A 25,833-nucleotide genomic window follows, 5' to 3' on the forward strand; every position below is an offset into this window, starting at 1 on the left:
ATAAAAAGAACACACACTCTTAGGTGAAGAGTTCCCCATTTTTTTCCCCCTTTGGCAGAAAAGGGAACAAACATTTGAACTATTCCAGATATCCTACGCACATTATCATATTTAATCCTACAACAATCCTGTAAGTAAAAGTCTCCGTTTTACAAAAGATGTAAACACTGAAGCTGAATAACCTGTCCCGGATCCGGCAGCCAGTAAGTATCCTAGATAAGAACCCACTGGTTACAGGGGCGCCTGGGTGGCTCAGGCGGTTGAGCATCCGACTTCGGCTCAGGTCATGATTTCGCGGTTCATGGGTTCAAGCTGTGTCAGGCTCTGTGCTGACAGCTCAGAGCCTGGAGCCTCTTTCGGATTCTGTGTCTCCCTCTCTCTCTCTGCCCCTCCCCCGCTCATTCTGTCAAAAATAAAACAACAGAAAAAAGAACCTACTGATTACCAAAGAAATAACTTTCTTGAAAACTACCTCTCAGCAAAACAGGCACTCTGCATCTTTTCCTTATCCTGGACACTGAAATGAGATCGTTCGATTTGCAAGTCCCTCAAAATACCTAAATCAGGCCAGCAACAGACTCCTTATTGAAATTCTATTTTTATTTCTCCACGGACTAAAAGACACGGCTGAGCATTCACAGGTCTGTGACCTTAGTTATGATTTGTTTTGCTACACACCCATCTTTTTATATGTATCTTTCAGGGAAGGCAAACATTCTGGGTAAGCATCAGAAGGCTGCAGCATTCTGGGACTATTTCACAGGAAGAGTATGAAAATGCTCAGGTCTTAATTTCTTTTATTTAATTTTTTTTAATATAAAAAGCAGGCATAAAATACAATTACATTACTACAAAGATGCAACAAAAATTTTTTTAAAAAGATCGGGGGGTACGATTTTTGTTCAGAGGGGACAGCTGATCAAATATTTACGATTATCTAAACCATGCAATTCATAACTTAATACAATTCCAAACAAAACTCATTACTATGGGGAAGGGAATCAGGGACAGGCCCCCCAAGCATAATATTCAGCACTGTCACACAGCGCCTATTTTCAAAGTGCTTTGTGAATCAACTATGGTGTCTTCACGCCAGAGGGAAACTGGAGCCTTCTTCCAGGGGAGGAGACGTGATTCAGTAGCAGTGTCGACACAGACCGAGAAACTCAGAAGTGACTTCCTCTCACAGAATACTCAACATGTTATTTAAAGCATGTTTCAAGAAAGTAATACAGCGTCTAAGTTTCTCTACTTTACCACCAGAATCCTGTGGGAACAGATTAACAACAGCAGCAAAATTTCTTCAACTGTGGTTTGGCAAACCTAGAGTATTTCTCTTTGAAGGTCTACAGATGAACCGACACAAAAGACATCGTTCAGGGCCAGATCTGTGACTCCAGCACAGGTCAATTTTAAAACACTCACCTTATTTTAGATTTCTCGGTATCCTTTAGATAGCTGAAGGCATTTACAAATTTCAGATTTTTTAAAACCCTTGCTTCTAGGTGGCACGTTTTAATACTTTCCAAAACCTCACTACACATTAATTTTCACCAGTAACACCGGCACCACTTTTCCTTCTGCTTCGGTCTCGCTATCCCCACTAAAGAAAAGTACAAAATCCAGCTAAGAAAATCCCAGTATTCACTGCTTCTTAGCTCTCAATAGGAGGTATTTATGGCTCTAGGAGAAATCAGGTGTGAAGAAATAAGCAACTTCCGGTCTTGCACTTATCTGGGAAGCTCTGGAGCCTCAAGAAAAAGAGAAGCTGGCACAAAATCAGGTTGTTAAACCGAGTCAGTGTTGTATTTAATGAGTGCTGGGAAGAGGACACTTGGATAGGGGTGTGCATTCATGCACGTACGTGAAATGAGCAAAAGGGTAAAAAGCAAACTCTTACCCAAGGTCAGAATTTTTATTAAGCGCATTTCCACTAGCTGGAGAAACGACCTAAAAACCCTTATGTTAAACCATATAATGTGAAGAATCTCCATGGGAGAGATTTTTTCCCACCCCTTAGAATACTTTCTTTTCCCCAAAAAACTTCACATTAATTTTCCTTGTATAGTTGCAGCACACCATGATTCTCCATATTCTCTAATATATACAGCATTCAAAATTTAAACTTTTGCCATTTTTACTCAAATATTTCAATTACTCATGTGTAAACTTCAAATTATTTCACCTTAATAAAGTTTATTAAAAATATATATATATATATACTCTCCAATTCAGAATAATATGATAGAACCTCCCATAGTGTAACAAAATCTTTATATAAAATATTAATTCAGTCTCCTTTTAACAAGTCTAATGAATGGAAATATTTATTCTATATAAATTTTATATAGTTCTCATTTTTAAATCTTAAAAACAAAAAAACAAAAACAAAAACAAAAACAAAACCCCAAAAAAAACAAAAGCTGTGTCCCCAAGCCAGAACCGCAGAACATCCCGGGGAGGGAAATGGCATGCGTGTCCGGACTCAGCACAGACAGCGTGAGAGAGCGTAGGCGGGACAATGTGAGAATGACAAGATTCAGGTTTAGTCCATCAGGCCAGAGGCCACGGTTCAATTTCCACAACAGTGTCTATATTTTGGGGGTCTAACTCTTTAACCATTTCTACACTGACCCCAAGGGGAGTCAATGAAAAAGGTCTATTTCCTTCATTGAAATATTAGATGATGTATTTCAGTATCACACCAACTCCGTATGTATATAAAGAGACTAATAAAAGACTACATACTTTTTTCAAACTTGATAACTTAGCATTGATGCATACTGTAGCAGTAAAAAACACATTTTTCTGGGATAATGAGAAATATGGCAGAAGTGGTCCTGCATAACCTACAACTTTAACATCATTTAAAAAATAAAAATCAAGTTAAGAGCCTTTGAGGCCACTTCTTCCTAGTCACCAGTTTTCTTAACCCAATACTGAAATATTGCCATACTCAGTTGTGTGTTTGAGGGATCACATTTAAATATTTAAAATATATCTACAGTATGTCTTAGTTTTCTTTATATTTGAGATAATCTTAGAATCTTGAGTGTGAAAATGTAGAAACAGTCACAAATGTCTCTGCCAGAAATAAAAACACATCTAGGGTAGCCAGCAAATTCAAAGCGAAGCAAACATTTCCTACTCATACACTAATACTGAGGTCTGTAAGCAGAGTGGGATGAATAATAAACATAAAAGATATATTAGTTCCAATATTATCCATTATTGTTTCTATCACGGGTACTTAAAAAAAATTCTGTTATACAATCAAGATAGTCTGACACTGGTAACTATTACATGTAAAAATAGTGCACTATTTTTCTTTTGCAAAGCGAATTTGCATCCTAAGAGCTGGTAAACACTTTTTGTTCAAAATACAGAAAAAGGTGAGACATTAAAAAAAATTAAATTAAGGCATTCAAAATGGGTAAAGTTGCCTATCATGAAGCATTAGGAAACTGATAGAATTAACTTCAAACTTCTTGTTACAGTAACTGCTTAAACATGATCATGCAGCTTCCATGGGGTATACACAAATGAGGGATACAAACTTCAACGTTATGGCTTTATACAAGTGCATAGTTGCAACTGCAGTTTGTTATGATATCTGATTACTGTATGTAAAAAAATAAATGGGACATTTGAAGAACCCTCTTGCAGTAATACAGTACTATGTATATGTGTGTGTGTGTGTGGGGGTGTGTGGGGGTATGTATGTATATATACATATATGTACATATATATACATACACACCCCCACACACCCCCACACACACATAGTATAATGGTCACTTCTTAAAGATGCAGTCTCCATCACTGTAGTGGAACCCATTCCCAGACTCTTCTGGTGAATGTGCTGGTGAAATCTCTCTGTTGAAGCTGAAAAGATGATTTCTTTAACTCTTCTCAAGCCTTTTGTGCAATGTAGTGTGAGTGACTGCCAAGAGAGCTTCATGGAACAACTTTGGAAGAGTTGCATGATATTCTTACTCTATTAACCAATCACTGTTGGTTCAACATGTTGCTCCAAAGGAGAGCAGAAAATCTCCAAGATTTATAATTTATATTGCAGGAATAAAGGGAAATATGTGTGTGTGTGTGTGTGTGTGTGTGTGTGTGTGTGTGTGTGTGTATCAGTCTCTCAGGAAAATATAGCTTTTTAAGAAATTTTGGGCCATCATATTTCAGTCTTGTTTTAACTGGAAGAATATGACCACCTTGAATAACAACTGCATTCACAGAAGGCAGCTAGCTGGAAAAAAAGAAAAAACAAAGTTAGTTGATACAGTAAAATACTTTAAGAGACTGTTAAATTCTTTGAAAAGGCATTCCATTTATATCATTAAACTATGTAGTCTTCCAACCCCTATGCTTTTAACACCTAAATCATACATAAAACATATTTACTATATTACTTTTCTGATTTTTAGGTACATGCAATTATATTCTTATATTTTCCTACAAACACAACACACAAGTTTTAATACGGTTAACTGGCTATCAGGGTTAGATAATACGTCACGGAGTAAGTCAGGGGAGTGTTAAGTTTGCCTTGGAGATTAAGTGTTCCCGACTCATGTAGCTGAACGAACAGTGGACTTTTGGATCAGGTTCTATTGGACTATTTGACTCTTAGTCACATTTTTTTTAAATCTATGACATGGGAACAGACACATTGTTACAGTAAATATATGTAAAAATCTCTGTAAATCTTGGTTATAAACACCTCCCAATGATACATGATTTAAGTCTATTTTTGCAATATGCTCCCTTAGGTTAAGGCAGATATTACTTCTTTTAAATCCATTCTACGTAAATGGTTTAATCATGAGGTTCAAATTTCCTTTAGCCACTGTTAACCGAAGTATTTTTTTTTTTTTTTTTTTTGTAACCGAACTATTTTATTTGTTCTACAAGCACAAGAACTTTCACAGCATATCAGTAGCATTCTTCGGCAAGAGTAACATTATCTTTTCACAAAGCAAACGTCTCACAGCATCACAAAGAAAAGCCAAATCAGAAACAGCTATCTCACAGCACTTATTAGACTTACAAAGTTTTTACAGTTTCAATTCTTGCAGGTTAGAAAGAAAGAGGAGGGAAGGAGAGAGGGAGGAGGGAAAAGGAATCCCATGCTATGTTCACAAACTAATACAGTTGTAGGAACTTGAAATCATTGTTAAATTTCACTTGTCTGAATATCTGAATATAGATTCTTTGGAATGAAAAAAAAAAAAGTACTAGAATGAGCTTCTTTTGTTATGTCTACATGTTCTATTCCTAAGATAAAAAACTAATTCAACTGTATTGAAAATATGTAGCTAAAAAAGATTCTGAACATAGCATTTCACTTTTATAACTTAACATGGAAATTTCAGTTAGAAGCTTTTCTGAAAACTACTTTTCAAATATATTATTAAAAATAAAAACTTAATAAAATGCAAAAACTAGTCAAAACCAATGAAAACCCAAGTGCAAATCACATGCACTACTTGGAAATACTAAGATGACTCATTTTTCATTTTTTGATTTACCCCATTTATTTCTTCAGAAATCAAAAACATCGTCATCATCATCACCACCATCAACATCATCAAATGACCAATCCCAGTCTTTAAATGCCAAATCAAGCAATCTGCAATAGGAGGTTTGTAAATTTACACTCTGACACTTTAGAAATAGCAGTTTAACATGCTAATTATCTAGAAATCACACTTTGTGCTCCCTTCATCAATAACAACACAGTCAAAATTAACATGGTGGCACACAGGGAACTCTTCTTTCCCTTTATATATAAATGCATATAATGTACATATATAAGGTATGCTTTCCAGAATACCAGAGAGCCAGATGATATTTGTGGATAAGATACAATCTTCTCCCCACTGGGCCCAGATGATGTAACTAACCATCCTGATGCCTACTCTGATTTGAGAACTATGAAAGCTCAACACCTGTCCACACTCCCTTCACAAAAGGACCCAGAGTACCAGCTCACATTTTTCTAGAATAGTACCACAAGTCCTAGTTTAAAGAGAGAGTAACACTAAGAATGCAACTTTCTCGATTCTAGCAGGACCCTATTTGTTCAATGGGTCACTGATAGTGATGCTCTCGGTGAACAACTATGAACAAGAGAAAAACCACAGGTATACAGTAAAACTTGGATTGCAAGTAACTTGTTCTGCAAGATGAGCAAACATTTCCAATAAATTTTAACTTAATGAGCGAGCAGTGTCTTGCAATACAAGTAGTAGGTGAGGCTGAATGTCATGTGATCACAACTGAGCCAATGGTGTTCTCCCTCTCCCTCTCTCTCTCTCTCTCTCTCTCACTGTGGGATTATGGGTGATCATCTCCCATGCTCTGATGCTTGGTCTCAGACCATGGTGTTTGGCAAAATCACCAATTTTTCAGAACGTTGGAAGGTGCCCACAACTGGCACTAGTATATTTTTTGTCACTTCAAAGCATCTATGGAGGGGCACCTGGGTGGCTCAGTCAGTGAAGTGTCCAACTTCAGCTCATGATCTCACAGTTTGGGAGTTTGAGCCCCATATGGAGCTCTCTGTTCTCAGCACGGAGCCCACTTCAGATCCTATGTCTCCCTCTCTCTGCCCCTCCCCTGCTCGCTCTCTCAAAAATAAATAAAAACATTTAGAAAATTTTAAAACAAAACAAAGCACCTATGGACAGTCCTTTGCTGTTCCACACGAGAGTAAGCTTAGGAATGCTTTGCCTCATTCTAGGCCAGACTGCCTGCAGACACAGACCCTTTCCTCTGCTGCTTTACTGCCAGTTTCATGAAATACAGTATATGGCAAGAGTTTAATAATAATGTACTGTAGTCAACATCGGTGCAAGCTTACACGATGGCCCCCATGCAGAAAAAAGATTCCACTGAGCCAACAGACTGTAGTGATTCCATTAGTGACAGTGAAAGTCATCCTACACAATAACCCTCCTCCCTCGTCTCCCTCACACCAGCCACAAAGGCTTTCAAAGGTAGGTAAATACAGGTGAATCTATTTTTCTTTATATCTTGCATTTTCTTTATTATTTTGTATTATATTACAGTACTGCAATCATTTTTATATGAATATTTTTGGGTTTTGGAACAAATCATCTGAGTTTCCATTATTTCTTACAGGGAAATTCACTTTGATATACAAATGCTTCAGATTACAAGCATGTTTCTGCAACGAATTATGTTCACAAACCAAGGATTTACTGTATCAGCATCATAGCTACTTATCTTCGCTGAGTAAACTGGACTTAGAGCAGGGATATATGTGGTCTTTTGTTTCCAATCTAATCCAATCATCTAATGCAACATCCAATGTAGTGTTAACTTTTTCATTGTTGTAACTGTGATGTTCATGAATCAACTTATGCCAAGGAATTCATATGGCCCCTAAAGTCTCATCTGTGACTTCAACTTTAAAGTTAGTTTCTGAACTTTAATTTCTATGATTTACTCAAAACTATTTATAATGCATATTCACAGGTGTCATCCCAAGAGATTCTGATATAATTGGACCACAGGGGTAGTGAGGCCTAAGTATCTGCATTTTTTTTTTTTTTTAATTTTTTTTTTTTTTTTTCCAACGTCTATTTATTTTTGGGACAGAGAGAGACAGAGCATGAACGGGGGAGGGGCAGAGAGAGAGGGAGACACAGAATCGGAAACAGGCTCCAGGCTCCGAGCCATCAGCCCAGAGCCTGACGCGGGGCTCGAACTCACGGACCGCGAGATCGTGACCTGGCTGAAGTCGGACGCTTAACCGACTGCGCCACCCAGGCGCCCCTCTGCATTTTTAAATAACAAACCTGAAATGAATTCTGATGCAGCTAGTTGACTTTGGTAATCACTGACAGAGTATGTTGATGGATGGTTACCCTAATTTAAAAGTAAACAAACCCACTCAAATTACTCTACTTTAAAATGTGCTAACTATAGAACAATATATAAGAAAACACACAAATATAATTATTCACTTAGACACATATCACATTTTTCTAGGCTTACACAGATAGTAACTGATAGCTAAGGTACTGCTTGGGAGATCAGTGGGCCTTCCTGATCAAGCCCCAGCTTTGAAAAATCTGCATTTCATATCCTTCCAAAACCTTTGAAGTGTGTGTGAAGTGCGCACCTGTGTCCCAGTCTTCAAATTTCAAAAGTCTGGTCACTAGTCCGTTAGCACGATGTCTGGCAAGACTTCCCTTAAAGCATCACCACCCCCGCCCGCCCCCCCCACCCCCCCAGCCCCTTCCAGTCAGCCATCGAATTATTGTCATTTCACCTTAAGAAAGCTTTCTCTAACTTGGTTTCTTCCCTCCATTTTCATTGTCAGTACCTTAGTGAAGGAGCTCATTAAAGTCAACACATACCAATCTCCTGTTGAAAGACTTCTATCTGAAGAACGAAATAAACACTCCTCTAGCATAGTGTACCCGGTCCTTTTCAACTTGGCTCAAAGTTTTCTCTCCAGTGTCAGCTTCTTCTCCTTGTCATACCCTCGCCCCATCTTAATCCAGCACATTATAAACGCATAATACGCAAGTAACATTGACAACTCAGTGCCTCTACAAGTCAACACTTTGCCTACCACCGTCTTTTCCCTTATTATTCTGCCTGGAAAATTACTGATCTTCCCCTTTTGGAGACGTTTCTTGATACCCTGGGGCAGAATTCTCCATGCTTTCCTTTGTTCCCCTCTAACACTCACTCATGCTTATTATGAAAAAACATTTTTTTAAATGGTACTGTAACTATCGGTTTGATTTCCTATCTCCTCCCTTAAATTGATCAGTAGGGATACACTTCAGGCCCATGAAAATTACTGCCAAAGACTGCTCTGGAAAGGGAGCATTACAACTTTGAGTTCTGCTAGAAGTATAGTAGACTGCCCATTTCTTTACATCTCGCCAATACTATGTTTCTTAATCCTTACCAGGTTGGCAGTTTTAATTTAATTTCTTTGCTTAATAATCAACTTGATCTCGTTTCTGTATTTATAGTAATGCTGCATCTGCATGTTCCTCAGTAATGTTTGTATTGGGAAGAGGCAATCTTCTTTTTCTTAATGACTTATCTATACACAAAGATACTAACCCATCTTTCTTATACGTATTGCAAATATATGGTATTTTTAAAACTAACAAGGCTTTAGCTTTTGATTACTCAATCTCTAACTTTCTTTGCTTTTACTCCTAAGAAGTTCTCCAATCCAAGATCAGACACATACTCCCCTATTTTCTTCTACTTCATTGAATGGATTTATTTTTGACACTTCAAGTTGTATATAGTTTTTTTCATTTTCCCCTAAATAAGCAGTCTGTTAATTTTCTAATGTTTATAAACGGAAAAGAACAAAACTAAAGTAATGATGACGTAAGAGCTCCCCCGACACTTAAGTTTTAACAGGGCTGGCAATGCTTTATTTCTTAAAACTGGGTAAATGAGCATTTGTTGTATTTTTGCTTTATACTTTTATGTGTGGCTTAAACACTGGATTTTTTTTTTTAAAATTTTTTTTTTTTTCAACATTTATTTTTGGGACAGAGAGAGACAGAGCATGAACGGGGGAGGGGCAGAGAGAGAGGGAGACACAGAATCGGAAACAGGCTCCAGGCTCTGAGCCATCAGCCCAGAGCCCGACGCGGGGCTCGAACTCACGGACCGCGAGATCGTGACCTGGCTGAAGTCGGACGCTTAACCGACTGCGCCACCCAGGCGCCCCTAAACACTGGATTTTTAAAGAAGACCTTGAAAAGGAAAATAATTAAAGAGAAATGCCCTCAGCAGAGACCAGCATTCTGTGTCCTGCTTTGGAACAAACTAAGGATCTCTCCAAACTATTTTGATCACAAATCAGTATTTTGTTCACAAATTTCCTACTTTTCTAGCAAGGTTTTTTTTTTTTTTTTTTTTTTTTTTAGTTCAAAATTATCAAGAAATCATTCCCCTGGAATAGCATTTCTACACATTCTGCCTTATAAGCTGTCAATTCATTTCTACTGTTCTCACTGTGAGGCAACGTGGTATTACAGCAGAGGATGTGGGATCTGGAACTAGACCATCCGGACCTGAACTCATGGCTTTGCTGGGTGTTAGGTGTGTGACCGCAGGTGCACAGTGCTTCTGTGCCCCAGCCTCCACATCTGTTCAGTGGAGACATTAACGGCTAAATCACAGGCTGGTTATAAGGACAAATAACTTACATAGTTAAAACTCACAGAAAGAGCGCCTGGCATAAAATATGCCCTCAAAAATACTATTTCACATAACAGTAGCTAACACTTACTTAACCATCAACTTAAAACACTTCACTACAGAGAAAAGGAAGTGCTGCAAAGACAGTTAAGAGGAGAATGAGAACCAAGAATGTCACAAAAGCCAAAAGAAAAAAATGTAATGGTGTGGTCATTAACAAAGACAACTACTGAGGAAAAGTTAAAAAAAAAAAAAGACAGATTAGATGTTTATGGGTATTATCTTTTAGTGTACACATAAATAACGTACATACTTATATATACACATTTGATGATGTCTAACAAAGCCAAACATTTAAGAAAGACACCGTGCATATTAGTTCAAATAAAGCTGGGCTGACACAAAGAGCTAGATATTATATTACTGCTGACGTCTACCAGAAATGCTGTTCCTAGATGTTCCTGAATGATCCTTTAACAGGTCTACCCTTTTATCTATAGGAATGTTATAAATTTATGAGTAGAATGTTAAAGGCCATCAAGTCCAATGCTTGACTCCCCTCCAGAGCCGTGTGGCTGTCAGACTACACACACGTGACAGGCTGAGGAGGGTATTCTTCCACAGTGTCACCCAGCAGTCACTTGACTCAGGTACCAACAGTGGTGACAAGGCACTTACTATTCTAGAGCAAGCCCAGCCTTCCAATTCTGGAAATCTCTGATTGCCTGATACCTTTCCCTTGCTGAGTTACAAATGTGCCTCTATGTTTGGTTCTTGTTCTAATATGTCATCCACAGAAAAGTTCTTTAAATCTTTACTGCTATTTATGATCTCCCATCCTTCCAAATCATTTCTTCAGAAGATTAAATATCTTTAGTCCTTAGGGTATCTGGGTGGCACAGTCAGTAGAGCGTCCTACTCTTGGTTTTGGCTCAGGTCATGATCTCGCAGTCAGAAGATCAAGCTCTGTTTTGGGCTCCACGCTGGGCATGAGGCCTTCTTAGATCTCTCTCTCTCCCTCCCTCTCTCCCGCTCACATGTGCACACGTGCACACTTACTCTAAGGAAAAAAAAAAATCCTTAGTTCCTTCAATTGCTACACGTGTAACACTTTCTTTTTTTTTTTTTTTTTAATTTTTTTTTTTCAACATTTATTTATTTTTGGTACAGAGAGAGACAGAGCATGAACGGGGGAGGGGCAGAGAGAGAGGGAGACACAGAATCGGAAACAGGCTCCAGGCTCTGAGCCATCAGCCCAGAGCCCAACGCGGGGCTCGAACTCACAGACCGCGAGATCGTGACCTGGCTGAAGTCGGACGCTCAACCAACTGCGCCACCCAGGCGCCCCACGTGTAACACTTTCAAATGACCTACTACTACCTCGGTTACTCTCTTCTGGATACCCCCCAATTTGTGTATGCTACTCTTAAAATGCGACACCCAAAATGAAATGGAAACTGGAGGGTGATTCACGTAAGACAGACACAGATACAATTCTAGGAGTTAATGAAGCAATGGAGGCACAGATGTTAACAATGAAAATAATGCTGCAGATGCATAATAAAGTACAAAATTGCATCCTAAATGTGCCCATCCCTATGCTTTAAGCTTCAAAGAGTACATATTAGATGAAAAATATTCACAAAACACCCTATACATTTTACGGTCAGTTTTGATATTAGTTTCAGCTACATGCATAGTTGTGAGAGAAAGAAATCCCTATTACTTACTGTTGCTATGCAAAATGTATTAAAAAATCAGTGAAGAATGATTCGAAGGGCGGGGCCAGAACTAAAATAAAACAAAAAGCAACAAAAATAAAAAGTAAATGTGCCTCCAATAGACCATAATGCTGAACTGGAGGGAAGGGGATGACAAAGAAAGTATTTACAAGGAAGTGAACATGAAAACTGTTATGTAATTGAAAATATGCCCCAGTTGGTCTGAAAACTGCTTCATAAACGAATTCTGTATGTTATCACAAGTAGTGAAATCATCAACTTGTCAAACTGCACAGAAGAGTAAAATGTATCAAAAGGATTGGAGTTCTTATTGTCCTGACTCTGAAATTATTTGCCCTTCTAGAGTCTCAGTCAAAAAGAAAGACAATAATACCTATCTGTTCTACTCCACAGAAATATTTTAAAGTTCCAATGACAGAATATATGGAAAGCTGAATGAGAGAACAGATTATAGAAGCACTTTGGAAGCTGTAAAGCACGAGATATTGTAAGCTATTGAAATAGCACAGCATCTATGCATTAATTGTTCAATATTAATAACAGAAATTTAATTTTTAGATGTTTTGCACATGGCACACAGAATGACCTTCAGTGTCTCTGAATTCTTTGAGCTTCTTCAGCTTAATTACTATCATAATCGCTAATGTTATAGTATTTAATTTTCCCATACCTCACAGAAAAATTCAGCATTTTCACTGCTAAAACATCAATTCAACCTTGAAATACTAGTTTCAAGAAAAGTTTCACTTAAGATGTCTGTGGTTAGCATGCAAAGGTCTCTGATAACACAGCCAGGGCACATCATTACTCATGCACTGAAGGCCCTGTGCTAGGGAACAAAAAGGATGCCCAAAACTGGATACCTGATCTCAGTGTACACTTTATCCTTTAGCTAACCAAATCTTCACATTCATTTCAATAAACAGCAATATTTACAAATGTTGTAGTAGCTAGTAAGCCAAGAAATGGTTATTCTGAATCCAGAATTAAATTACTATAATGTCGCCATATGAAAATGGTGCCATCAAGATGTTTTTTGCGTTCATCGTTACCTCTGGATTTACTTCCTAGTCCCAATTCTGCCTCAAATATAAGGCACACCTACTTCAACCATTCTGCATTTTTAAGGTTGATCTCTATTGCTCTTTAAATGAGAAACAAGTTGTTATTCTAAACTTACAGATGTGAAATTAAAACTTAAGGAAGATTTTGATCCTGCCTCCCAAGTTGTCTAACTTAAAAGAGGTTTGCAATATTAAACACAATATGCGTACCTGACACTTACGGATCTGTGCGTACATCCTGTCTACTAAATCACTAAATCAGTCAATATGCTTACAAAATCTCAAAATATTATGATTATATACATAAACATGACAAAAATGAGCCCTTTATATATTTTAGGTTGAATCTAATAGGTGTGTGATTTAGTAAACAAATCTGTGTTACATTTAACTGAATCAATGAATAAGATAAGATATATACACTAAAATAGTTTCCAACATTTGGTAGTCCACAGTTCATTAAAATACCAAGCAAAGGTACATTACAATCAGGAAAATTTGTAGTTGAACACAAATAGCGAAATATTAAAAAAGACACTGTAATTTTTAACATTTTTATTTATTACCTTGGTTTGTTTGGGGCAAGCTGTCGACTTGGCCGTCTAATAGACTGGTTTTGTTGTATCTTCATTGAAGTTCTAGGAGATGACCGTGCAAAAGGGTCTGGAGCTGGAGGCTTTTTAGGTATCTTTTTCACCAACCGACTAACCCACTTTTGCTGCTCTTCTGTAGAATTTGCCAATAACAATAGGTTCTTGGCCGTCGAAATATCATAATAAACTAAAAAGAAATATTTGGAAAAAACTAATGTGTTTAAATGGACCTGAATGTAAAGAACATTGATGGAACAAGTAATTTACTATTTACCTTTGCAAGGTGCTATAATCTCCTCCTTTCTGTCCATGTGATCTTTATGACATTTAATGTGGCAGCGGCGGCACTCTAACGCAGGGGGGGGTTTGAACATATGCCATAAAGGCTTCATACAAGCCTCACAGTTGGTTGGGAAATGATAGAGGGTAGGAATGAACTCATGTCCCTTATGGCAAATATAATTTGACTTTTCTCCCACGGGCTCCACGGGAAATTCTTGTTCCTTCTTACTTTCTCCTTCATTGGCATACAGAATCTATAAATAGCAAAAAGAATGATGAATGATTTCCAAACAGTTTTATGTAGTAACAATTCTTACAGTGTAAATAAAATAAAAATTAGCCTAAATTATTCAATGAAAAGAAAATGACATTCAAACATTAGTAGGTTCCGTCTAATCAAAAGCTTATATGAGAAAAGCCTTTAGACAGTCACTTGGTTCCCTTTTCAGGAAAAAATCTATCTTGTTCAAATGTGCCTCCTTATTTTATCCAGGAGATCTTACTGTGTTTCAGCAATTTTATCAGAATAGGCCAAAAGGTAAATTTTTGCTTGATGGGTATCAGAAAGTTTTTCTGGGAGGGAGTGTTCAAATCAATCCCCCCAAAGGGATGTGGCAATTATACAAAGAGATGCTCTATGATTCTCAAAAACTGACAACTGGGTGATAACTGCTAACATAGCTTTAATGGAAAGATTTGTATTTGGAGAGTTGAGGAAGAAAGAGGAAACGATGTATAATACACCCCAAATAAACATTACAAGTATCCAGAAAATAAGTGGCCAACTCTCCCACAGTACCCCAAGCACAATGGTTTTCACACAGAAGGAACTCAGTAATTGTGGGTTTGACTAATTTTAAAACAAAAGTAGAACAGGGAAGCATTTGGCTTCACTTTAAATTGGAAGTAAAAGGGCTACCGGGTGCAAAATTCACCTTTACAAACAACTTTAACTTTATAGAGAGCTGAGCATAAAATCAGAAACAGAAGAGAAAGGGTATAGTTTTAAAATGTCGTAATGAGGGGCGCCTGGGTGACTCAGTTAAGCGTCCGGCTTCGGCTCAGGTCACGATCTCATGGTTCGTGAGTTCGACCCTCCCATCGGGCTCTGTGCTGACAGCTCAGAGCCCGGAGCCTGCTTCGGATTCTGTGTCCCCCTCTCTCTCTCTGCCCCTCCCCCACTTGCACTCTTCCTCTCTCTCAAAAAAATAAACATTAAGAAAAACTTAAAAACTAAAATAAAAATGGCGTAATGAACCTTGAACAAAAGGAAAGCAAAGGCCAGAAACAGGATATAAACATACTACAGACTTTACCAAGACAGAGAGGAATAAAGATGTATCCAAACAGAATAAGCATGAAAGACACAGAAGGCTGTTTACCTGAAATATCCTTGGAATTTCTTTAGCATCTGCTCTATATACATCTGTTTGTGTAACTGGTCGGACATGAAATAATTTGCTATAAAAGATTTTTAATAAAGGAATAAAATATTACTAGAGGATCAAATTACATTAGTTATCCTATACTTATGTCGGAAGTTAAAATGGACTACTTTGACCCACGTTAGAGGGTCATAGGATACCTTGCTTCTATTAATTCAATCACTCCTTGAGATTTTGAGTATTTCCAGGAAGTCAGAAATTTTCTAATTAGTTTCAGAAAACATGTTTTAGCTAACTCTATACCCCAGACTTTCATCTCTATGAGGCAAATATGAGAAAATGTAACAACAGTACAGTAGGAGCTATACTATATATATTTATGTATAAATAGCACTAACTTGACAAAAAGGTCACATTTGTCTCATACACTTTACAAGAGAAAGTTTCTAAATATTCTAATAAAAACACTTACTCTATATCTAAAACCATGTAAGGATTAGATTGTTCTTTATCTTGTTCACTGTCATAGAAAAGAATCTTCTTACTGCTTACAATCACATACTGTTAAAGAGGGAGAGAAGGAATTAATGACTAAAGTTAATCTATGTATCACATTTATTTTCTTTGAAAACAAATTCTACAGCAACAAAAATCATGTAATACCTAAGTTAAATAACTAAACAGTTCTCATTATATCCTTAAAAGGTCTTCCTTAAAATAACAACAAATTTATAGTTTGCATATATATTTTTTAAATAAGCAAATTGGGAAGGATATTAATTCAAATATTTTTTAGACTGATTTAGCTTCAAAATTCAATAAGCACAGGTAGCCTTATTGCTATGGTCTGAATGTCTGTGTTCCCCCCAAATTTTTATGTTAAACCCTAACACCTAATGGAAGGGGCTTTGGAGGGTGAACAGGCCATAAGAGCAGAGCCCTCATGAATGGGGTCAGTGCCCTTACAAAAGGGGCTCCAGAGAGATCCCTAGCCCCTTCCACCACGTGAGAACATAGCACGAAGTCTGCACCTAGAAGAGGGCCTTTACCAGAACCCAAATATCCTGATCTTGAGACTTCCAGCCCCCAAGAACTGTGAGAAATAAAGTTCTATTGTTCATACACAACCCAGTCTATTCTGTTATAGAAGCCTGAATAGACTAAGATATTTACCAGAAATGAACATCATAATACCAATAATCATAGTAACAGAAGAAAAGAAATAAATAAGCCTTTCTATCATAACCACAGTTGTTTTCCCACTGAAATAGCAAAACACTGAAGTCAATAGGCTTCTGTTCTCCTAGCATCAAAACCTGTTTTATTATTAACAGCACATTAATGATGAAAGGCTTTTTTCACAAAGATACATAAAATCACATCATTCCAAATCAAAGTCCAAAGTTTTATGCGTCTAAAAGTTCTAGTTATATGTATCTTACAACTACAAAAGTAAAATGGCTAGAGCTAAACCAAAAGCCAAATAAAAGAACCATATTCAAAACTACCAATTACCTTTTTAACCCATCCAAATTTCTTAGTGTTGTTTCGCACAGGCAATGAAAGCCATCCTTCTAGTCTTGATTCTATCAATAAGCACAAGATATGAGGATAAATATAACAATTCTCCTAAGAAAATGAGAACTATAATAACATTTTAATAGAAAAGTCATAGAACAAATCAAATACGCCCCTCAGAATTTATCATTATATTATTATCTAGGCTGTAATAATGATGCAGGATCAGTATAAGCAAGTTATGAAATGCAAAACAAAATCCAGGTTATACCACATTGGAACTATATATGCTATAGTTTATATGGTCAAATGCCCCCTGCTGATTAAATTCGTGCATCTGCAAAGTTCAGCAGAAAAGTTGCAAAAAAGAGAAGCAGTTCTCTATTCTCACTGATACAATTATATGAGAAATTTTTTCCTTTGGAAGAAGGCCTAATTATAGATTTACTGCATATATATCTTCTTTGAAGAGAAAATCTTTTAAGTTAATAATTATATGTTCAGAGAAAATGGATTTTTTAAATGGCTAAAATAAAATTAAATAAAGTTGTGTAAATTACAGATCAAATGTGGTTAATAAGTAGCAATATAACCAGAAGATTTCTAAATTCCAAAACAGCAAAATTGGTAAAATTCTAGTTCAACAAAGGAAACTGCCTGAATCCTTAGAATTTGTTTCAAAGGCATTTGATCAGTATCATTTAATGAAATAACTAGGGGCAAACCAGCATTTTTGGAGGTTATTCTAATAATCACCTACTGAACTATGCTAGATGCTTTCCATAAATTGCGTCACACAAGGACACAACTCTGACTCCAGTACCTATCTATACTCTCTTACATCAACAACCTTCAGACTCTATAACAGAAATGCTGCCATTAAAAACAGCCCGTATACGGGCGCCTGGATGGCTTAGTCGGTTGTGTGTCCGACTTTGGCTCAGGTCATGATCTCGCGGTTCGTGGGTTCAAGAGCCGCATTGGGCTCTGTGCTGACAGCTCAGAGCCTGGAGCCTGCTTCAGATTCTGTGTCTCCTTCTCTCTCTGCTCATCTCCACTCACACTCACTCTCTGTCTCACAAATAAATAAACATTTATAAAAACAGCCCACATAATGTGAAATGTCTGGATGTGGTCCTACACCAACTTAAGGGACTTAATCAGATGATCAAATAATTTGAGTAAGACTGAAATTTACTGCTAAAATCTAAAACTTCAATACAGTTACTTATGATTTATATTATATACTGTTTTATACCTGGGAAATGTGGCAACAATATAAAAAAACTATAGCTATTTCACTTTGCATTCAATTAGTAAGGGATTAAATTTTACCTCATAGTCAGCTGCTCATACACTAATTTCCCACGGCATTTACATTAGACCTGCACTTATACTAACTTTGTGTTCAACATAGTGATTTTATGTTTTCCATCTAGTTTTTCACTTAAACTCTAAGTCCTTTCAGGACCAAGACTGGGTTAGACTGTCTTTTAAGGCTTAACACAATGTTGACTAGCTAAGCACTCAGTGAAAACCTATATACATCCTCGCAAACAGTCTACGTGCTTTCTTTGTACCGTCACTCTTGATATGAAACTTCAGGAAGAATTTCTTGTTGGATGAAAATGGACGAAACAGACAGTAAAACCATACGCTCTTTAATGATCTGAAGTTGACAAAATAAGTCTATCGAATATAGTAGCAATGCCGTGTGACAATACCTTTAAAAATTCTTTATTCATGCAGCACTTTCTTTTTAACGGAGACCAGAACAATTGGTTAGTGGACAATTAGTCAATGTTACAAAAACTTTGCAGAAGGACTGAAATTAAGGGGAGGGTGACAAACCCCAAAGGTGAAAGATTTTCAGGATATCACCTGTACCATCAGGTTCCGATGAAATAGGTAAGTAAGGCAAAGATTCTTCTTCTGAGTCAGAATCAGAGTCAAGAAGCATATGAGAACTGGAAGGCTTAGTGGCAATATTGAGAGAAGTAGAGGAACGTTGGTAGGTGAATGACAAGGATTCCATAGTGCGTGACTGAGTGATATGAACTAAACATCCAGCATGAGAGGAAGTAAGAATGCAGAAAGAAGTTAAGAGAAAATAAAATGAAAACCTGAAAAGAGAGCTTCCTGTAATACATAAAGAGCTAACTTAAGCAAATATGTGGAATTTTCTTTTGCATTGTTTCGCAAACATTTTTGTCAAAAATCAATAAACACTGTAAGTTTAAACTGTCATTTGAATCCCCACTCCAAGGAGGAGGCTTTTCTTAAAGAAATGACAAACATTTTTCTCAAGAGCAGAATCAATCATAGGGCTTAAAACAATCAATTGCTTTATCTTTAAGACGAAGTCGTTTAATAAAAATAGCCTAAGAGCTGAAAAGAAATCCATACCTGGAAAGCCATCATCTGCCTCAGCATCCCCTGGTCCACTGCCTATACTGGAACTATCCAGACCAATATGCAAGGCCTGGAGCTGTGACCGCAGCTGCTCAATGTCACTGTCTTTACTGTCCAGGGCCATCTGCAGTTCAATTCGAATCTGGCTCTCTTCAGCTATTTGCTACAAGAAATTAAATTACATCAAATTAATCTGATGCCATATACCTCATAATTTCCTTTCATTCAATTAACAATTATGAAGTAACAGAAATGCCCTATAACCAATAAAATATGTGCAGACATTAGAAAATAATTCTTCTTAAAAAGAAGTCTTCGATCTAGAGTTCAGAAAGTATTCTTACAGCCTGCATTTCATTCAGTTCTTTCTGATACTTGATCATCTGCTGGGTCAGTTTTTCACGTTCAGATTTAAGCTCCATATGTAGCTTTCTATTCTCTTTCTCTTTTCTCCGCACATCAGTGTCACTACCACGCTTGACAGGTTCTTTTCGATTCATGATCTCGGCCAACTTGTTCACAGCCTTAAAAACATAAACATAACTTTGTAATAAAATACATCGATGCTTCTTGATAACTCACCAATAGCAAGTTATGTGACCACTAATAATCTCCTTCCCTATACATACAGGGTGACAGAGAAACACTGTCTATATTAAGTAACACACCCTCCGTTACTCGTTACCCTTCTCCAACCTACATTTGTTTCTCACGCTCATGTTTTCTAAGAAATATAATTTAAAATGTTTAAAGTACATCAGGTTTGACCTAATGTCACTTTCTATTACTGTGAGTTTTTAGTTCCTAGAGAGACTTTTACGAGGCAGATCCACTTTTATCCTGGAGGAAGAGAATGCTGCACTGGCACCACATTAATAAAATACAGTATGTTCAACCAGAGAACTAAGCATGTGGGACCCACAAAGATTCACGCAGCATGTACAACCATAAATGTTGGCAGAAGGATGCTCAAATGTTTACTCTCTCTAGTTTCTTAAAAGCAGAAACACTTACCAGATTACAATAAAAAATTACGAGGGAGTGTGATTCCATATGGAAAAATTAAGGAAACCGTAAGTAAACACTGAATTGGACAAAGTTAATAACCACATCTAGCTTCTTCTAATCTGGCAAAATTCAGGTAATTGTGATTGGTTCACAAATACTGATTCATTCAATGACTGCTACAGCCAATCTGTAATGCTGGAAGTAAAATGTAAAAGAGAGAAGAAACTGAAAGAATTCAAAATCATATTTAGACTTTATTACACATACTTGAGTTTTCAGTGTTCTCTCTGTTAATAGTTGCTTCTCAAATTGTGCTTTAATAGCGGCTGCACTTATCTCCTCATCTTTCAACCGTGATAGCTCTGAAATATGGAAAAACACAAAAAATTATATTAATAATTACAACAACTGACAAAACATTAGGCACATTTAAAATATAAACCTTGTTCTTTGTTCATACATACGTTCTTGGGCATCTTTTAATTTGTTATTTAATTCTTCTTTCTCATTTGCAAGATTGGCAACATCACTAGTTAGTGTCCTGTTAGTTTCTTCAAGCTAAGAACGAAAGTGGAAAGAAAATCATATCACAATTTACAAAATCTAAGTTATAAAGCAATAATTCAAAATGAAAGTATCCTAGAATGTTGCTAAAATTCTTATTTTTCTAAGTACATCTATATCTATGCTTCGTGGGTTTGTGGAACCTTATCGAAATTCACCCTTGGTGAAAATTTCACTGACTGTGATAGACTTCATATGCACCCCAGGAAGCAAAAACATTGCCCTTCTCTCAAAAATCCTTAGCGGTATTTTTAATGAGAAAAACATTTAATAAACTAAAAACAAACAAATACTATAACAGATCTCTGCATTTCATCATGCAGAATAAACAAATTTTTAACTGTAGTATTTCCTCCACGACATTTTAAAACGAAATAAAATTTTACTAAAGAAGCTGACATCCTTTTTTATTCTCTCCAAATCCTATTCCTATTCTTCCTTCCCCAAAGAAATTTTATTGTGAATTATATACTCATCCTTCCCATCAATGATTATATCCTTTTATTACAAACACATAACATATAGCGTGGTTTTATGTGATTTTAAATTGTCCATAAACAGCATCACACTGTATCTTTCTGTAATTGCTTTCACTGGAGATCATATTAAGAATTAAATTGTTGGGATGCCTGGGTGGTTCAGCGTTTAAGCATCCGACTTTCGACTTCAGCTCAGGCATAATCTTGTGGTTTGTGGGATGGAGCCCTGTGTTGGGCTCTGTGCCGAGAGCACAGAGCCTGCTTGAGATTCTCTCTCTCTCTTTCTGCCCCCCACTCTGTTCTGCTCAAGCATGTGTACTTTCTCTCTCTCCAAATAAGTAAACTTAAAAAAAGAATTAAACTGTTGATATATAAAGATCTAATTAAATCATTTTAACTGATATAGCAGTCCCATCTTCTACCACATACCATTTATCCATTCATTCATCTACTGAGAAGACTGACTGCTAAGACATTTGAATTTCTTGCTATTACAAACATTTATGCTGCTATAAAAATTGTACCTGAATTTCTCTACCATATTTATCTTAACATCAACTTTCTTTGGATTATATGAATATTTAATTTTTCATATTTAGAATAAATAATATTTAAATTGCCACATTATACACTATACTATACCATACTAAATCTATACTCCTCATAGCTTTAAATAAGAATGTCATTTCCCACGCACCCTTCAAACACTTGAAATTAGATACTGAATTCTGCCATTGTAATGAATAGGAAATGGTATTTCAAAGTTATTTTATCTAGCCTTTCTTAAAGAGTATTTAGGTTAAGCATCTGCTTATGTTTTTAGGGTTTTCTCTTTTGGCCAATTTTTCTTTTGGATTGTTTAACTTCTTCTCATTGAGCTCGAGAGTGCCACACGCGTTCTAGATACAAATCCCATTTAATAAAAACATTACAAGTGTCTTCTCCCTGCAGTTTGTGGTCTTCTGCTACAGTAAGTTCTGGATTTTGTTCTGTTTAAAGTTTTTCTTTTTCATCTTTAGATCTTTAAGATAGCTAGAATTTATTCTTGTTATGTTGTAAAAGGTAAGGATCTAACTTCATTCCTTCCCACACAAAAAGAGTCATCCCAAACCTTTCATTGCATCTGTATCCTTTCCCACCGATGTGTCTGTCCACACTGCTTTCACAGACCAAGGTCTTTACGTGCGAGAGTCTACTTCTGGCCTCCCTACTTATTTCCGCTGAACGGGAATAAGCATCCCTGGCTCCAATGCCACACTTTCTAATCAATGTGCCATTTTAATGACCCGGATAACTGATAAAACAAATTCACCTACTTGATGTTTTTTTTCCGTCTCCTTGAAATTCTCATAATTTTTTTTCAACTTACATATGACTACCTTCATGGTAGTTTCAAGATTCTTTTGAACTAAGATTTGTTTAGCAAGAAAAAAATGGTTTACACTGTTTTCTGCTTTGGCTTTTTCCCTTTCCCTTTAGTCCTTTCACTCCGAATTAACCAACAGGCAGAGCCATTGCAAGTAGTTCTTTTTTTGAGCCTCTTTCTGCCAAACGACACCGAGAAGCTAGTGGTTAACTGGATAAAACGTCCCAAAGCCAGAATACACAACTTTTCATTTCTGTCTGCAGTACTTTCCTAGCACTTCTAAGTAACATGTGTGATACAGTAATTTAATTAAAATCAAAAAAAGGACTAAAAAACTTTACTTACAGATGCAATTGTAGCATCTTTTTCAGTGAGTTCCTGTTTGTGTCTAGCCATCATCTCTTTGATCTCAAGCTCTTTCATGATTTTCTCTTTTTCCAAATCAGAGTATTGCTCTTCAGCAATTGAACGAGCCAGCTGCTCAGAATCTGCTTTGGTCAAGGTGATCTCCAGTTGAGCAGCCAAGGAGTCCCTACATTTTAATGATACATAATTTTAATGTTCAATTTTCACTAGGAAGTCAAAGTTTCTAATACACTTCATCGACAAATTCTTACTGAGGGCACAGCAGGTACTGTTCTAGGAGCCGAGTGCCCGACAAAAGAGTTGGGCCGAGTTATCAACAAAAGAGATAAGAATCTCGGTCTGTACCTTTCGTCCTCGAATTCCTGTTTCTTCTGCTGTAATTCTTTACAAAGTTTAGTCTTTTCTTCACATTCTTCTTTAAGTTCTCTCACCTGTGTTTTATAGAGAGTCTAAACAGCAAAATTGAACAGAAGAAACATGTCACTGCCATTATCACCCATCAGCAGGAACATTATTTCTACATTCAAGGTCTATCTACACAAAAAGTCAGGCTGAACACAAATATGTTCCTGAACACTGAGTAATGTTGGGCCTCCGAGCAAACAGTTTAATGGGCTTTTCTAGTAATCAACCAAGTAACTAATACAAGTTCTGCTAATAACTTGGAAGCTGGATTTAAATTTTTTTTAATTAATTATTTATTTTGGGGGGGGAGAGAGAGAGAAAGTGCGCACACACGCAGGTCCGTGTGAGAGAGTGGGGGAGGGGCAGAGAGAAAGGGAGACAGAGGATCTGAAGCAGGCTCTGTGCTGACAGCAGAGAGCCCGAAGTGGGGCTTCAACTCACACACTGTGAGATTGTGACCTGAGCCGAAAGTCAGACGCTCAATGGATTCAGACATCCGAGCGCCCCAAGAAGCTTGCTTTTCAACTGGGTATCAGAATTTCTCATTAAATGACACAGATTGGTAGGATTAAAGAGGCAAAGAAGTATACTACTAATTTAGACAAGGAAATTTTGTTGGCTTAAATAAAACAAAGGTGACATTACTACTTCATATTGTAAAACTGATTTAAAAAATGCGAACATTAAAATGACAATTTCTTCATGAAAATTCTTCCTCAAAAAGCAATGTTTTTTAAATCAACTTCACTGATGTGCTTAGAACTATTTTTCTAGCAATGATAATAGATTTCTGTTAAGCTATCAATAGTCATTTGCCCAGCTATTTTTTCTACATGAATTGTGTGGTACAAAACATCCTATCCCAATCTGTCTGATGTTTGCTAGAAGAATCTATCCTAAAGACAAGAATCGTTTTCCTCATTCTGCAGCAAACTTTTAATTCTACAAACATGACAATTTTCAAACTAACGTATCCGGAACTTACTGAGAAGTACTGCTCTGCTTCAAGCTGATCTTGGAGTTCCTTCATTTGCCCGTCTGCATCTTGACGTTCTCTGTGGGGACATTAAAGCAAAGGTTCAAATAAGCTACCTATATATTAAACCAGCAACTCTTGAAATGTGGCCTAGGGAACCACTGGGCATCCCTGGAGCCTTTAAAAAAAAGAAGTCCCAAGAGGTCAAATTATTTTCGTAATACTGATCACCAGTGTGGTGGGTTTTTTTGTTTTTTTTTTTCAAATTCTCATTCTCTCACTAGTAAGTATAGACTTTTTTTTAAAGTTCTATAACATATGATGTCATCATTCCAACAGCTAATGAAATATGTTTGTATGCTCTTGTGTTTTAAAATTTTCTCAGTTTTGGGGCTCAGTCGGTCGAGCATACAACCCTTGGTTTTAGCTCAGGTCACGATCTCACGGTTCACGGATTCGAGCCTGCATTGGGCCCTGCGCCGATAGCACAAGTCTGCTTGGGATTCTCTCTCTCTCTGCCATTTGTGCTCCCACGCTCTCTCAAAATAAACATTTAAAGTAAGTAAATTAAACAAATAAAATTTTCTCTGTTTTGATTTCTAACACAAAAAATATCATGAGATATAACTCACATAAACAAAAATTTTGGGGGGCCCTTCATAATTTTTAAGAGTGTAAGGGGTTGCTGAGGCCAAATAGTGATATATTAGAACAGTAATACTAAATTACATATTCTCACACATTCACTGTGATCAGCCATTTCTGCCCAACTAGAATTAAAAGAGGACCTGAGAATTGGTCATCTTAGGATGAGTGAAGAAATAACTGAGAAGGGGCCAGAGGGGAGGAAAGACACACAAGTTTTTATGTTTATTTTATTAAAAAAAAAAAAAATTTTTTTTTTTAGTGTTTATTTGTTTTTGAGAGAGAGAGACAGAATACCAGCAGGAGAGGGGCAGACAGAGACAGAAGAGGAGACACAGAATCGGAAGCAGGATCCGGGCTGAGCTGTCAGCACAGAGCTCGACGAGGGGCTCGAACCCATGAACCATGAGATCAGGACCTGAGACGAAGCTGGATGCTTATCCAACTGAGCCACCCAGGTGCCCCTAGCTTTTATGTTTAAACACAGATGTTCAAATTGCACAGATCTGTACATTTTGTAAAAATTCACGAAGCTCTACATATCATTTGTGTATTCTTTCTGTATGCATTACATATATGTATGCATATATCTTCAATAAAGAAATAAAATTAAATAAAAAATACGTAAAATAAAAAGTGAGCCTCACAACCCATTTAAGAGGTTGTGTTGAAATAAATTCTGGAGTTGTTTTTTTTTTAATGTTTATTTATTTCTGAGAGAGAGAGAGAGAGAGAGAGAGAGAGCGCGCACGTGCAAGTAGGGGAGGGGCAGAGAGAGAGGGAGACCATAAGTGGGCTCTGTGC

At 36.9% G+C, this 25,833-nt stretch overlaps 1 protein-coding gene across 6 annotated transcripts in view; it reads right to left on the reverse strand.

Annotated features, from left to right (window-relative positions):
- Positions 1 to 780: 780 nt before the first annotated feature.
- The window catches only part of ROCK2 (Rho associated coiled-coil containing protein kinase 2), a 141,314-nt gene continuing 116,261 nt past the window's right edge, over positions 781 to 25,833 (reverse strand). For 2 of the 6 annotated variants that reach the window (XM_086700026.1, XM_086700031.1), the window contains exons 20-34: positions 24,394 to 24,463; positions 23,349 to 23,452; positions 22,983 to 23,169; positions 20,693 to 20,786; positions 20,496 to 20,590; positions 19,565 to 19,744; positions 19,215 to 19,383; positions 18,690 to 18,866; positions 16,806 to 16,876; positions 15,763 to 15,851; positions 15,288 to 15,366; positions 13,898 to 14,159; positions 13,597 to 13,810; positions 5,541 to 5,641; positions 781 to 4,258 (exon numbers count right to left, since the gene is read on the reverse strand). In XM_086700026.1, the coding sequence (XP_086556152.1) occupies positions 5,554 to 5,641; positions 13,597 to 13,810; positions 13,898 to 14,159; positions 15,288 to 15,366; positions 15,763 to 15,851; positions 16,806 to 16,876; positions 18,690 to 18,866; positions 19,215 to 19,383; positions 19,565 to 19,744; positions 20,496 to 20,590; positions 20,693 to 20,786; positions 22,983 to 23,169; positions 23,349 to 23,452; positions 24,394 to 24,463 (1,879 nt within the window). In that variant the 3' untranslated portion in view covers positions 781 to 4,258; positions 5,541 to 5,553. Of the gene's footprint in view, positions 4,259 to 5,540; positions 5,642 to 11,954; positions 12,016 to 13,596; positions 13,811 to 13,897; positions 14,160 to 15,287; positions 15,367 to 15,762; positions 15,852 to 16,805; positions 16,877 to 18,689; positions 18,867 to 19,214; positions 19,384 to 19,564; positions 19,745 to 20,495; positions 20,591 to 20,692; positions 20,787 to 22,982; positions 23,170 to 23,348; positions 23,453 to 24,393; positions 24,464 to 25,833 lie in introns of all 6 variants that reach the window. The other 4 variants (XM_086700027.1, XM_086700028.1, XM_086700030.1 and 1 more) reach the window with 4 other exon arrangements.

Source organism: Puma concolor, chromosome A3 (assembly GCF_028749965.1).
Source record: "Puma concolor isolate L17-30 chromosome A3, mPumCon1.1.hap2, whole genome shotgun sequence".
NCBI lineage: Eukaryota > Metazoa > Chordata > Mammalia > Carnivora > Felidae > Puma > Puma concolor.